Genomic DNA, 14,503 nt, shown 5'->3' with positions numbered 1-14,503 from the left:
CAAATATTTCTGTAGAAAAGCCAACGAACGATAAAGGCTTGCCCCGTGTTGAGCTGTTTCCGGTAGGTGCACGTGATTCCTAAGTCCTGCGTACCGGGTAAGTGTTCCCGTGAGACAAACTCCGGCGGACCGGTGTTGTGCCGAAATCTCCCCCTGCCAGAATTCTCCCCCCCCCCCTTCGCGTTCTTCAATGCTGCGACTTGCTTGCAAATTGAGATTTCTGCTCTTCACTCCGTTGTCAGATTAGCCTACATTTCACTGATCTTAGTTGCAGAAAGCATTTTTGTATGCAGATTTCGGTTTGTGTATGTGGCAGTTCTAGCTTGTATGGCGCCCCGTACCGCACCTGGGAGGCTGCCCGTGTCGCCCGTACCTCAAGCCGCTACTGATTTTGTTTGTCTATAAATAAATCTCTTTGCCAAAATTCGCCATCTCTCCCATGTCTTAAAGTGTAAGGATAATAATTCAGTCATAGTTGTTCTTTACTCGCTCCTCTGTTTAATATAACACATACATTAATTATTCGTTTCGGTTGCCTATCCTGACGTGAAGTTTGTTCTATAGAAAGTATTTGACTCTAGCCACAAAATTAAGGAAATTAGAAGGGGGGATTCTGGCAGGGGGGAGATTTTCAGCACAACGCCGGCAAATCTGTGACTAAATCGAGTGCATCTACTGTGCTGCCCAATCGGAGAGCTCAAATCACCGTGGCTGCAGAGCCTCCATGACCCTGACCACAGCCAAGTTTAATAGGCTACTAGCCTACGTAAGATTGAATAACTTTTAAAACCATGACCACAGAGAGACTGTCAACGAATACAGCAAAGAGCTGCTGTTTTTATGAGTGAGTTCATGTTTAAGTTTATATTCAGCACTGTCACTGTTTTTATTCAACACTATTACAAAACGCGCTTCTCCGTTCTTCCGCTCGGGCTGCAGCTGCAATGAATGAGTAGCCAAGTATCGATAGCCCTGCGTTTTATTATTATTAGCAGCTCGTCGTGTCGATTTTAATATCAAGGAATATTTCACTTTCTCTGGTCACAGGAACAACATGAATTTGTGCATGTGGGAGATGCGCTGCGACTCGAGTTTGGCCATCAGGTGGAAGACGGTGTCCCCTCTCTCTGGTCAGTCTCACCGGAGGAAAGGAAGGCGAGAACAGGGACCATGAGAGGCAGTGGGAAAAATAGTTTTGAACAGTCATCCAGCTCTGAATTCCAAGTCTGAAACTCTGGCATCTTTCTAGCGCTCCGACTTTTCCACCTGAAGGTCACTGACGTCGTGATTTGACCCTGTTGACCATCAGATGCATGTACCATCAGTCCAGTAAAATAAAAAAGCTAATTATTTCAATTCATGCTCCACAGTGCCTCACAAGTGCTAAACCAGCTTATCTATTTTGTTATAAAAGCTCAGGTTTTGAAATATAATATGGTTTGATTAACAATATTGGTAGGCCAATCCAATAGCCAATATGCTGTGATAATGTATTAGGCCAACTGCCCAAACCTCATTCCTACAAAACTGTTTGTGTGGGTTAATGTAAAAACAATCTTGAGTAGTAGATCTCAAGCTTGATTTTTGACTGCAAAAGTGATCTTGACTCAGAAAAGGTTGGTGACCACTGTATTAGACTGTACCAGAGGCCATCCAAATAGAGCTCCTGGCTGGCTACTCTTTCTGTTTGGCTGGCTACTCGATGTAGTTGTGGAAAACTATGCTCTAAGTCTTTGTCTGCGCTGTGAGTCAGTATGTGTGTGTTTGTGTTGTTTACACTTATGTACACCTCCGTTCCTGTCTGCGTCTGGGCCTAAGAAGCCCTCCCAGACCACTCTAGGGAACCTGTTTGTGAAGGGATCAGACCAGCTGGCCAGCCAGGCCAAGAGACTTGGGGAGATGGAGGGAGTGAGAGGGGGCGAGAGAGGTTTAAGAGTGGTGCTCTTTCTTAATGTGTTTGATTGTTTTTCAGCCATGAAGTCTAACGAGGTGTCTGGCTGCTCAGACAACTTCAAGGACCTGTTATCCATGCCTACCCCGGGAACCCTCCAACTGAAGAGATACCTCACCAAACCCCCAGGTAACACCAGACCAAACTCATGAACACATCAGATGGGCCATCTGGAGACTAGAGAAAGACAGGAGAGCTTTAGCAGCAAAACTGTGTTTTTTACCTTGGTGTATTTTCTCCCTGCTTGTCAATGCATTCGAATTACAATATATCATATTTTTCTCTCTTCACCCCCCTCTTTTTCTCTTCTTCCACCTTCTCTCCCTTCCTCCCTCACTCCCCCCAGGTTCCAAGGGCTCGGCCGGTGCAGGTGTCCAGTCCATCTCTGCCTCTGACCTGAAGCAGCAGAAACAGCAGCAGAAGCAGCTCTTAGAGAACCGCAGAGGAGTTCCAGCAGAGGGTCCTCCAGAACTCAGGCAAGGCGGGGGTCCCCGGGGCTTCTCTCCCGTCTAGAGGGGCCCTCCTGTCCCCCAAATCTGCCTCAGATGTCCCCAAAGCCACCCAGAGCCCCACCACCCCAACACTGGGGAGGGGTTTTAACAAGGGAGATGGTAACTTGTTTTTTGACCACACCCCTCCTCCGCCCCCAACGGCACACAGCCTGTCAGCAGCCAAGGTAGGTGGTGCTCGCCCTATCAAATGCTTTCATGCTTAGCGTACACTGTTGTGCTGTTGATTTGACTGTAGAATGTGACGTCATTGAAACGCTAGAGTTCAAAGGTCACAGAGGTTGGAGGTTAAAGGTGAAGCTGCCCCGCTTCTCTCTAGTTGGCTGCTCTGAAGAAGCTGAGAGTGAAGGGGGCTGGGCTGGCCAAAGAAGACCCCAACGCTGTGAAAAGGAAGAGGAGCAACAGCACTGACGTCACCACCAGGGTGCAGAAGAACCTGTCCTCGCCCGATGGTAAACACCTGAGCGCACGCACACACACAAACAGAGAGTCCCTGTTCTTACCCATCCTCTGTGATCTGCCTCTGTACAGGTGAACAGCTTGGGGCCGAGGAGGAGGGGCCAGCCCAAAAGAAGAGGCAGGAACAAATGGACTATGTCCAATCAGAGGAGTTCAAGAAGATCCTCAACGCCAAGTCCAGCCACAGGGCCGAGCTACAGGCAGTGAGTCAGAAATTCCACAACCATAGCAGCCTAGTGTACCTGCTCCCTTCTCTATGTAACACTGTAATGATTCCCCTTATCTCTAGCCCAGTGTTATAATAGTTCCTCTCTCCTTAGCCACCAGTACCAGCTGCAAGAGTGCTACTTTGACCCCCTGGTGTAACAATGTAATGATTCCCCCTTGCCCTAGTCCAGGGTTAATAGTTTCTATCGCTCTCTTTAGGCAGAGTACCAGCAGCAGGAGCGCTACTTTGACCCCCTGGTGAAGAAGGAGGCGATGGAGGACAAGATGAGGAACATCAGAGAGCAGAAGTGTTGAGCCGTCAACTGTAAAAAGGTCTGTGTCCAATCACAGATCTTATTCACTAGTGTCATCAGCTGTTCTGCAGTTTAAATCACCAGTTAACAACCAAACCAACAGTTTTATTCTGTTGAGTGAAAATCTACTCCATCTGGGATTTGAACCATCAGCTTTCCTTCACGGTAGTCAGATGAAAAGCCAGATGAAGGCCTCCCGGGTGGCGCAGTGGTCTAAGGCACTGCATCGTAGTGCTAGCTGTGCCACTAGAGATTCTGGGTTCGAGTCCAGGCTCTGTCGCAGCCGGCCGTGACCGGGAGACCCATGGGGTGGCGCACAATTGGCCCAGTGTCGTCCGGGTTAGGAGAGGGTTTGGCCGGCTGGGATGTCCTTGTCCCATCGCGCACTAGCGACTCCTGTGGTGGGCCGGGCGCAGTGCACGCTGACACGGTCGCCAGGTGTACGGTGTTTCCTCCCATTGTGTCAAGAAGCAGTGCGGCTTGGTTGGGTTGTGTTTCGGAGGACGCACGGGAGTTACAGCGATGAGACAAGACTGTAACTACCAATTGGATACCATGAAATTGGGGAGAAAAAGGGGTAAAAATTAAATAAAAATTGAAAAGCCAGATGAAAGACCCTCCTAGCACCTTAGAATTTCCCCCCTGGGCCAACTAGCAATTTAGACTGGTACGATTAATGGTCCCAATGACGTGTGATAACCTAGCATGATAGCAGATTGGGCAGACTGCTCAGAATTCTAATTCACCTACGATCAACATTATTTAATCATCCTGTCAGACCAATATAACTGTCTTTACGGCTTAGTACAGATACATATTTATCTGTGTTTATCTGTGTCTTGTCTCCAGTGTCAGTGCACATACTTCAAGCCCGCTGATTGCTGTGTGAAGGAGAAGCATGAGCTGCAGTGACACGACGCCACCAAACGCTTCTTCAAGTGCCCCTGTGGACAGAGAGCCCTCGCACTGGACCGCCTGCCGCACAAACACTGCAGGTGAGACACGTACACACACACACACGCTACAGTCGAGGCGCACACTCTCAAACACAATGCAGGTCACGTGCTACTGCGTTCATCAGATATGATCATGCTGCGTTCTCTATCGCAGTAACTGTGGCCTGTTCAAATGGCAAAGAGACGGCATGTTGAAGGTAAGTGTCGTGTTCTAGTAGGTTTGGAGTTCAGATGGACCCAAAGCACTTCCTTCTCCCATCTGATTGGTCCTGGGTTTGACTACTACTTCCTGTTCCCTAACTGTTTCCTGTTCCTGTCCACAGGAGAAGTCAGGGCCTAAGATAGCCGGGGAGCTGCTGCAGCCTCGAGGTGACGAGCAGCCCAAGTTCCTCAACGGCTTGCAGTTGCCCTCAGTCACTGACAATCACCTTCATCATTGTTTTCATCATGAAGCGACTACTGCTGGTGCTGTTGGAGTTTCTTGTGTATATTTATCTGCCTTTTGTAGAGTGCTTTTTAAATGTCCTTTTAATGTTTGTTTTTTACTGTGGATATCATTTGAAGTTGATTATGGATTTGAAATTGCTGTTTTGAATAGATTCAATTGTATTTCCGAATGAGTTGTTTGTTGTTCTCTCCTGCTGGGTTTGATGGGAATGTGCTGATTAAATTGTGCTGAGTGATTTACCAACCATCTCGTCCTTTTTCTGACTTGGGCTCGCTGGAAGAAGTTGTCTCCTGTGCTATATTGCGTTTTTTACAGTCTGAGGGAGTTTTAGAGACACCCAGAATAGTAACGGGAGCTGGATCAAGAGAAGATCAAGTACGTCTGAACAAGGGAATCAGCCCACTGTTTTGCTTCTCCCGAATGTGATTTAATACAGCTTGAAGTGATAGTCTGCCTCATCAAAATGATCAACAGTCGGTTGTATTGATCTAAGCAGGTTGTAAAGAACACATCATCTATCAACCACAGGTGTCCTTACAGTTAAACTTCTCTCTTCTCTTTCCCTCTCTGTCTGTCCCCGGCTCTCTGCCCAGTGCTGTCTAAAGTTGCAGCTGTGGAATGTTGGTAGTCTCGCATGGAATCCCGACATTAATCTCAGTCTGATGAGTTCCCCAGCACTCACTTGCACAGTCTTTCATTTTATCATCCCTTCTCCAGCTTCCCCTCTCTTTTCACTCGCTCTTTCTCTACCCTCCTTCAACTCTCTCTTTCTCTCACATTTAATTCAGGTTATGAATCTTGGTGCTTAAGAATTCACCCCCTGATTTAGTGACACTAACAATGAGAACCTCTATAAATGCCAACAATTTTTTTTTACGGCAGTACATTTTATTGGTGTCTGTGGTTCTGAATTACAGTTACAGGTTTCATATTTGTGATTACAGTTGGGTTACAATACAGAAAAGACGGTACAGTTTCATACACAGATATGAAAGATACACAGACCACACCAAACAGTCCACCACACAGATACATGTACAAACATAGAGATTGAAATAAGCATGCATAGAAGTACACATACAATCACGACAGCCTCCTTTTTCAAACTTGACTTGCCAGTCTTTAATATAAATGTTACAAAACTGCGTTTTATCTACATAATACTACCATTTTAAATGATTGAGTTTAATAGTTTCGTACGTAAACCTTTTTACTCCTAGGTGAGTGACGTTTTGGCCACCTCCCATGGTCTTGTTATGTCCGTCTGATAGGCTAGGTGTATTAATTGGCACAGGGTCCTGCCGATCACAGGCTGGTGCACTATGTTCTGATCTCCTCGGCCTATTGAGCATGCTCACCAACCGCGGGGATAACGGGGGTAGAGTCCATCGTAGTGGAACTCGCGCCACTGTTCTGTCTTCTCCCGTGTCCTCTCATCCTGCTCTGTGGATGGAGAGAGGAGAAGAAGGGAAAGAGGGTTGAGGGTTTTCTGTTTGTGCCAACCTGCAGAGTGTAGAACGCGGAGGACTATGAAAGTGTATTTCTGTCCTTCATGTGAAACACTTTGGTTTACTTATGTGGGAGAAAACACTTCCCAGAAACACAATAGGCACAAGAACTACCACAAACCCAACACATCCCTATACAGACGTGTGGTCAAAGTGTTCAGTGCAGCACACTGTGAAAACTGTGATTAGACTCTGTGATTACTGCAGATAAATCAAGCTGTGGCGTTTACCACTAAGAGGTATAAGGGTCTGAGTTTAACCAAATGGGCACTTATAGTTTAAACCTCATCTTTGGAACAGAGTTAGTCGGTCTTACCATCGCGCTCCTCTTCCACATAGTTCTCAAACTCATCCCTCTGTTCGTCGTAGTACTCCCTCCTCCTCTCATCAGCTGACAGACGTACCCTCTGCTCAGCTATGGAGGGAGGGAGGAAGGGGAAAAGAGGGAAAGAAGGAGAGATGGAAGATGGTGTTATGGTCACTAAGGTAGAGTGAGAGGTGTTGTCTTAGTTACGTAATGAAACTCAAAGATGTTTGGCACCAAACTTCCAACCTGTCCTCACCTCACACTTTCCTCATGCCACACACTGCAGGAAGTCCAACTCTATCACACAGTTTTTGGGAGAGATACTGTACCTGTTTCTTTATATATACACACACACACACACACACACACACACACACACACACACACACACACACACACACACACACACACACACAGAGGTCGGTACTGTATACATTGGACACTAGCCCTCATTTGGGTACACTCAGAAGGTTTATGGTGACATCTCAATATTTGGAGTACACACACACAACAACAACAACACACACACTCTGAATAGTAGGTTATTTTCTTACAAAACAGTCTGGTGGAATGAGGCTTTACGGAATGGAAACTTTCTCAGGTACTAGACTTACTGGTTGGGTTTGCTATCTCTCCCTCTCTCTGTCTGATTCAATTCAAAGGGATTTATTGGTATGGGAAACATATATTTACATTGCCAAAGCAACTGAAATAAACATTCAAAAATGAACAATAAACATTACAATCACAATTTTCTAAGGGATAGAAACATTTCAAATGTCATATTGTGGCTATGTACAGTGTTATAATGATGTGAAAATAAAGTACAAAAGGGGAAAAAAATAAACATCAATATGGGTTGTATTTACTGGTTGCCCTTTTCTTGTGGCAACAGGTCACAAATCTCTCTTTCTCTCCCCCTTTCTGTCTCTCTGTCATCGTGGCTGCAGACCTGCTCACGTGTCTTACTGTAACCCAATGACCAAGTTAACAGACCCTTCCATTATCCTCCTCGGGTTTCTTCTCTTTCTTTTCTCTCTCTCGTTTCCTCCTCTCTCTCTCTCTCTCTCTCTCTCTCTCTCTCTCTCTCTCTCTCTCTCTCTGCACTAGAATGGTTAATTGGTCCACACATTCCTGTCTCAGCTCCTGCAGTGCCTTCCATTTTACCTGCGCATCACTCCACTAACACGGTCACAACAAAGTCATATTCACACATACACACACATTCACACATACCCTCATGCACGCGCGCACACACACATACTTCTCCCCCTTCTCTCTCATGCACACCCAGCGCCTTGGTGACTGGCTGGCAGGCGATAAAAACAGTAATTTGTAACTAACGCTTTCCAGGAATGTGGGCTTGTTTTCTCTGAGCTGTGGCCCAGAGAGGTGCGCTGACAGGGAGCTGGAGCAGACGACAGCATTTCTGTCTCTGGGACTGGCTGAGAGGGACAGAGAGAGAGAGAGAGAGAGAGAGAGAGAGAGAGGGAAAGAGGCTGCTCCATACTACCCTGTGACTCCTTTTGCTGCCTCCAGCCAGTGTGTGTGTGTGTGTGTGTGTGTGTGTGTGTGTGTGTGTGTGTGTGTGTGTGTGTGTGTGTGTGTGTGTGTGTGTGTGTGTGTGTGTGTGTGTGTGTGTATTTGTGTGAAACAGATGGCTTCAAATGCTTTTAAGCTTTTGGAGCAGCTACCAGCGATACACCTGTGGGAGTCTTCAGTCTGCCCTCAGAGTTCACAGCCATGACCTCAAACCACACCAGCCAACATTTTAATCCACAGACCATCAAATGAATAGACTTTGAGTACACACACACACCCACACACACACACCACCAGTCTCTACAGAGTGCTGTAAACCTCCCAAAACAAACTGTCCATAATGGCACCAGCAACTTCAACCACATGCAAACACTACCATCATCAACCCCCATGCCCCCTGTCCTGCCCCTGCCCTGGATCCATGGTAACGCCCCATAGTGATGCTAAACAGCCTCACCAAGGACCTCCGCCTCATGTTTGCCCGAGCGCCGACTACGCTTTTTGAAGAAGTTTGCTGCAGCCGCCTCGGGCATGAAGACTCGCCGCGCTGACCCTGGGGGCAGAGAGTACCAGGGAAGGGTCAAAGAGGGTCATTGGGGTCACTCGGGTTGGGGAGGGGGAATGGAACATATGACAATCACCTTTGGGCTCTGCAGCTTTTCCCTCTCTTCCATCTGTCACCGATGCACTCCACACCCCGGGGGAGACTGGGAGAGAGAGAGGTTTTTGTCAATTTTACACTTGAGCTGATCAGCAAGGCCTCTTTCTAGAAGTTCTGCACAAGAACCTTTCAGAAAAGGTCTCACCGTAAACATCAAACCACCATAAAAAAAGTTTTAAAAATTCACCCTCCACCTCCTCTCCCACACCCTTCCTTGAACCCCCCCCCCCCAGCATGTCAACCCCCTATCGTGGTACTTACGTGTGAGGATGAGGAGGGTGGCGAGCAGAGAGAGAAAGACCAGATGAGTCCAGGACATGATGAAGAATACAGTGAAGCAGCGCTGCGAACAGTGAAGTTATGAACTGAGAGAGAGAGGGAGAGGCGAGGGAGGGAGAGGGGAGGGATGGAGAGAGTGGGTGTGAAGAGAAAGAGAGGGAGTTTTGGGGAAGGGGGACAGCTGGAATTTCGTTTGCCCAGAGGAGGGGTGAGGAGGGGGGGGCATGAAATATAACCTGAGCCAGAATCTGTGTTGTCGTTACTGAGAGACACTTAAGAACACACAAGAAAAATCTCCAGAGACCATATACAGGGGGGTACCGGTACAGAGTCAATGTGCCGTGGCACCGGTTAGTTGAGGTAATATGTACATGAAGGTACAGTTATTACAGTGACTATGCATAGATGATAACAACAGAGAGTAGCAGCGGTGTAAAAGAGGGGGAGAGGAGGGGGGGGGCAATGCAAATAGTCTGGGTAGCCATTTGATTTGGTGTTCAGGAGTCGTATGGCTTGGGGGTTGAAGCTGTTTAGAAGCCTCTTGGACCTAGACTTGGCGCTCCGGTACCGCTTGCCGTGTGGTAGCAGAAAGAACAGTTTATGACTAGGGTGGCTGGAGTCTTTGAGCAAAAAAAGAAACATCCCTTTTTCAGGACCCTGTCTTTCAAAGATAATTCGTAAAAATCCAAACAACTACACATATCTATATTGTAAAGGGTATAAACACTGTTTCCCATGCTTGTTCAATGAACCATAAACAAATAATGAACATGCACCTGTGGAATGGTCGTTAAGACACTAACAGCTTACAGACGGTAGGCAATTAAGGTCACAGTTATGAAAACTTAGGATACTAAAGAGGCCTTTCTACTGACTCTGAAAAACACCAAAAGAACGATGCCCAGGGTCCCTGCTCATCTGGGTGAACGTGCCTTAGGCATGCTGCAAGGAGGCATGAGGACTGCAGATGTGGCCAGGGCAATAAATTGCATTGTTCGTACTGTGACATCGCTACAGGGAGACAGGACGGAGAGCTGATCGTCCTTGCAGTGGCAGACCACGTGTAACAACACCTGCACAGGATCGGTACCTAGAACATCACACCTGCGGGACAGGTACAGGATGGCAAGGGTCCATCATGGAGGTGGAGAGTCCATCATGGTCTTGGGCGGTGTGTCACAGCATCATCGGACTGAGCTTGTTGTCATTGAAGGCAATCTCAACTTTGTGCATTACAGGGAAGACATCCTCCTCCCTCATGTGGTACCCTTCCTGCAGGCTCATCCTGACATGACCCTCCAGCATGACAATGCCACCAGCCATACTGCTCGTTCTGTGCATGATTTCCTGCAAGACAGGAATGTCCGTGTTCTGCCATGGCCAGCGAAGAGCCCAGATCTCAATCCCATTGAGCACGTCTGGGACCTGTTGGATCGGAGGGTGAGGGCTAGGGCCATTCCCCCCAGAAATGTCCTGGAACTTGCAGGTGCCTTGGTGGAAGAGTGGGTTAACATCTCACAGCAAGAACTGATAAATCTGGTGCACTGCAGTACTTAATGCAGCTGGTGGCCACACCAGATACTGACTGTTACTTTTGATTTTGACCCCCCCTTTGTTCAGGGACACATTATTCAATTTCTGTTAGTCACATGTCTGTGGAACTTGTTCAGTTTATGTCTCAGTTGTTGAATCTTGTTATGTTCATACAAATATTTACACATGTTAAGTTTGCTGAAAATAAACACAGTTGACAATGAGAGGACGTTTCTTTTTTTGCTGAGTTTATGTCATGCAGAAGAGAGGGATGAAGGAGAGAGAGAGAGAGGGATGAGAGAAAGTGACATATATGAGAAGGAGAGAGCAAGTGAGAAGGAGCAGAGATAGAGATTGATGTTCATTACACCTCCCAAATCATAAGGGTGTCACTGATCTAAATGTCAGTATAGGAGCCACACACAGCACAAGGAGTGGAGGAGGATAGTGTGTGTGGTCTGCTCCGGGTTACTGATCTGAGGTCAGTTCAGGCCAATGAGGACACTTCTTTCATCACTGTCCAATCAGTGACCATGTCACAGGCGTCGTGGTGAACAGACCAAGTCGCAGCGTGTTGAGTGCTCATATTTTATTTTTGAATGAAAAAGCACTTCACAAAGAAAAAACTAATGACAGCCAAACAGTTCTGTCAGGTATCCTAACATACTAAACAGAAAACAACCACCCACAAAACCCAAAGGAAAACAGGCTGCCTAAGTATGGCTTCCAATCAGAGACAACGAAAGACACCTGCCTCTGATTGGAAACCATACTCGGCCAAACATGGAAAACGAAGCATAGAAAATGAAAACTAGAACAAATTCCCCTTGAACCAAAAAAAAAAAAAAACACACAAAACAACCCCCCCTGCCACGCCCTGACCATTCTACTATGGCAAATGACCCTTTTCACTGGTCAGGACATGACAGACCAGGGTCTCGCTGGAGATGTCAAAGCTGCTTTTGTATCCCTCAGTTTGTACATGTGAAGATGTAGTGTGTGTTTCGTGTTTTCAACTCTGATGTTTTCGCTGCTTGGAAGACTTGTAGACCAGGAGACTCTTAAGGAGGAGATACAGATGGGGATTAAAATGTGTTTGTCTGTGTGTTAACTTGCTGCGTGTGTCCATCTGTTGTATTGTGTGTGTGGATGCATATGTTTTCCCCCTGAAGAGAAGCAGGTGTGTGTGTTTCGTGTGTGTGTTTCGTGTTGATGCATGCCAGCCTTGCATATGCCTGGGCATATGCAAAGCAGCAGAGCCCATTCGCCACTCTGGTATGGATGATCTCAGTACTGTGCATTGCCCCGATGGGCACAGCTCCCATAAGTTACAAACAATGTGCTATACCCTCCACATGAGGTTGGGTGGCACCTTAATTTGGGAGGACGGGCTCGTGGTAATGGCTGGAGCAAAACAAGTGAAATGGTATCAAGTACATCAAACACATACAGCTGAAGTCGGAAGTTTACATACACTTTGGTTGGACTCATTAAAATTTGTTTTTCAACCACTCAACAAATGTCTTGTTAACAAACTACAGTTTTAGTAAGTTGGTTAGGACATCTACTTTGTGCATGACACAAGTAATTTATTTCACTTATAATTCACTGTATCACAATTCCAGTGGGTCAGAAGTTTACATACACTAAGTTGACTGTGCCTTTAAACAGCTTGGAAAATTCCAGAAAATGACATCATGGCTTTAGATGCTTCTGATAGGCTAATTGACATAATTTGAGTCAATTGGAGGTGTACCTGTGGATGTATTTCAAGGCCTACCTTCAAACTCAGTGCCTCTTTGCTTGACATCATGGGAAAATCAAAAGAAATCAGCAAAGACCTCAGAAAACAAATTGTAGACCTCCACAAGTCTGGTTCATCCCTGGGAGCAATTTCCAAATGCCTGAAGGTACCACGTTCATCTGTACAAACAATAGTACGCAAGTATAAACACCATGGGACCACGCAGCCGTCATACCGCTCAGGAAAGAGACGCGTTCTGTCTCCTAGAGATGAACGTACTTTGGTGCGAAAAATGCAAATCAATCCCAGAACAACAGCAAAGGACCTTGTGAAGATGCAGGAGGAAACAGGTACAAAAGTATCTATATCCACAGTAAAACGAGTCCTATATCGACATAACCTGAAAGGCCGCTCAGCAAGGAAGAAGCCACTGCTCCAAAACCGCCATAAAAAAGCCAGACTACAGTTTGCAACTGCACATGGGAACAAAGATCGTACTTTTTGGAGAAATGTCCTCTGGTCTGATGAAACAAAAATAGAACTGTTTGGCCATAATGACCATCGTTATGTTTGGAGGTAAAAGGGGGATACTTGCAAGCCGAAGAACATCATCCCAACCATGAAGCACGGGGTGGCAGCATCATGTTGTGGGGGTGCTTTGCTGCAGGAGGGACTGGTGCACTTCGCAAAATAGATGGCATCATGAGGACAGAAAATTATGTGGATATATTGAAGCAACATCTCAAGACATCAGTCAGGAAGTTAAAGCTTGGTCGCAAATGGGTCTTCCAAATGGACAATGACCCCCAAGCATACTTCCAAAGTTGTGGCAAAATGGCTTAAGGACAACAAAGTCAAGGTATTGGAGTGGCCATCACAAAGCCCTGACCTCAATCCTAAAGAAAATGTGTGGTCAGAACTGAAAAAGTGTGTGCGAGCAAGGAGGCCTACAAACCTGACTCAGTTACACCAGCTCTGTCAGGAGGAATGGCCCAAAATTCACCCAACTTATTGTGGGAAGCTTGTGGATGGCTACCTGAAACGTTTGACCCAAGTTAAACAATTTAAAGGCAATGCTACTAAATACTAATTGAGTGTATGTAAACTTCTGACCCACTGGGAATTTGAAGAAAGAAATAAAAGCTGAAATAAATCATTCTCTCTACTATTAGCCTGGTTCCTCTCTAGGTTTCTTCCTAGGTTTTGGCCTTTCTAGGGAGGTTTTCTTAGCCACCGTGCTTCTACACCTGCATTGCTTGCTGTTTGGGGTTTTAGGCTGGGTTTCTGTACAGCACTTTGAGATATCAGCTGATGTAAGAAGGGCTATATAAATACATTTGATTTGATTTATTATTCTGACATTTCACATTCTTAAAATAAAGTGGTGATCCTAACTGACCTATGACAGGGAATTTTTACTAGGATTGAATGTCAGGAATTGTGAAAAACTGAGTTTAAATGCATTCGGCTAAGGTCTATGTAAACTTCCGACTTCAACTGTAGTTTCCTTGTGTTTGATGCCATTCCATTTGCTCCGTTCCAGACATTATTATGAGCAGTTCTCCCCTTAGCAGCCTCCACTGACATTACCCTCATATGAACTCACACAACTTATTCACACACAAATGGTAAGTGTGAAAAATGATCAGGAAACATCTCAGTCTCCGTTTGAAAACATAGGGCAAACGCTCCCTCACACACAGGAACTCTGTTTCCTTCACACATATGTAAATCCTATCACTTGCCAGGTATCCAGACTGGTGCTGTATATGGAAATTGGGGGTGGATGCTATTCATCTTAATTGTAATGCTCTTTCTCTGTCTTTAAATTGTCCTTATTGTCTCATCCTCCTATCCCTGAACCCCCCCTCCCCCACACCATTCTAAGAACTCTACCTCCCCCCAACGCTGTGTCTGGATCTGGGACAGGGCGGGACAATGGGATCGTACATGTCTCCACGGTGATGGGAGATTTCACAGAGCTTTAGCTGCTGAATATTCATGAGCCCTGAGGTTGGGGGGAGGAGCTGGCTGGGAGTGTGTCTGGAAAGCAGATTGGGTCGAGGGGGAAGGGGAAGGTAAAAC

The 14,503-nt window shown here is 46.3% G+C and overlaps 1 protein-coding gene and 1 pseudogene across 1 annotated transcript; one reads left to right on the top strand and one right to left on the bottom strand.

Annotated features, from left to right (window-relative positions):
• The first annotated feature begins 180 nt into the window (after positions 1-180).
• Positions 181-5,087, top strand: LOC106598376 (protein MCM10 homolog; annotated as a pseudogene).
• Positions 5,088-5,710: 623 nt separating this feature from the next.
• LOC106598375 (unique cartilage matrix-associated protein) lies at positions 5,711-9,308 on the bottom strand. The gene is made up of 5 exons (XM_045699824.1): positions 9,124-9,308; positions 8,843-8,908; positions 8,659-8,754; positions 6,669-6,767; positions 5,711-6,287 (listed from the first exon to the last, which is right to left on the bottom strand). The coding sequence occupies exons 1-5, from the start codon at positions 9,179-9,181 to the stop codon at positions 6,199-6,201; spliced, it is 408 nt and encodes a 135-aa protein (XP_045555780.1). The 5' UTR covers positions 9,182-9,308; the 3' UTR covers positions 5,711-6,198.
• Positions 9,309-14,503: the final 5,195 nt, after the last annotated feature.

Source organism: Salmo salar, chromosome ssa17 (assembly GCF_905237065.1).
Source record: "Salmo salar chromosome ssa17, Ssal_v3.1, whole genome shotgun sequence".
Taxonomy (NCBI): Eukaryota; Metazoa; Chordata; class Actinopteri; order Salmoniformes; family Salmonidae; genus Salmo; species Salmo salar.
Note: the sequence above shows the minus strand (reverse complement) of the source record. Positions and strands in the feature narration are given on the sequence as shown.

Excerpts from the sequence above, each read along its gene's own strand:
- LOC106598375 (XM_045699824.1), bottom strand. The coding sequence starts at position 9,181 with ATGTCCTGGACTCATCTGGTCTTTCTCTCTCTGCTCGCCACCCTCCTC. Across the intron at positions 6,768-8,658 it reads ACATGAGGCGGAGGTCCTTG|CTGAGCAGAGGGTACGTCTG; the intron begins GTGAGGCTGTTT and ends CTCCCTCCATAG. Across the intron at positions 6,288-6,668 it reads TGTGGAAGAGGAGCGCGATG|AGCAGGATGAGAGGACACGG; the intron begins GTAAGACCGACT and ends CTCCATCCACAG.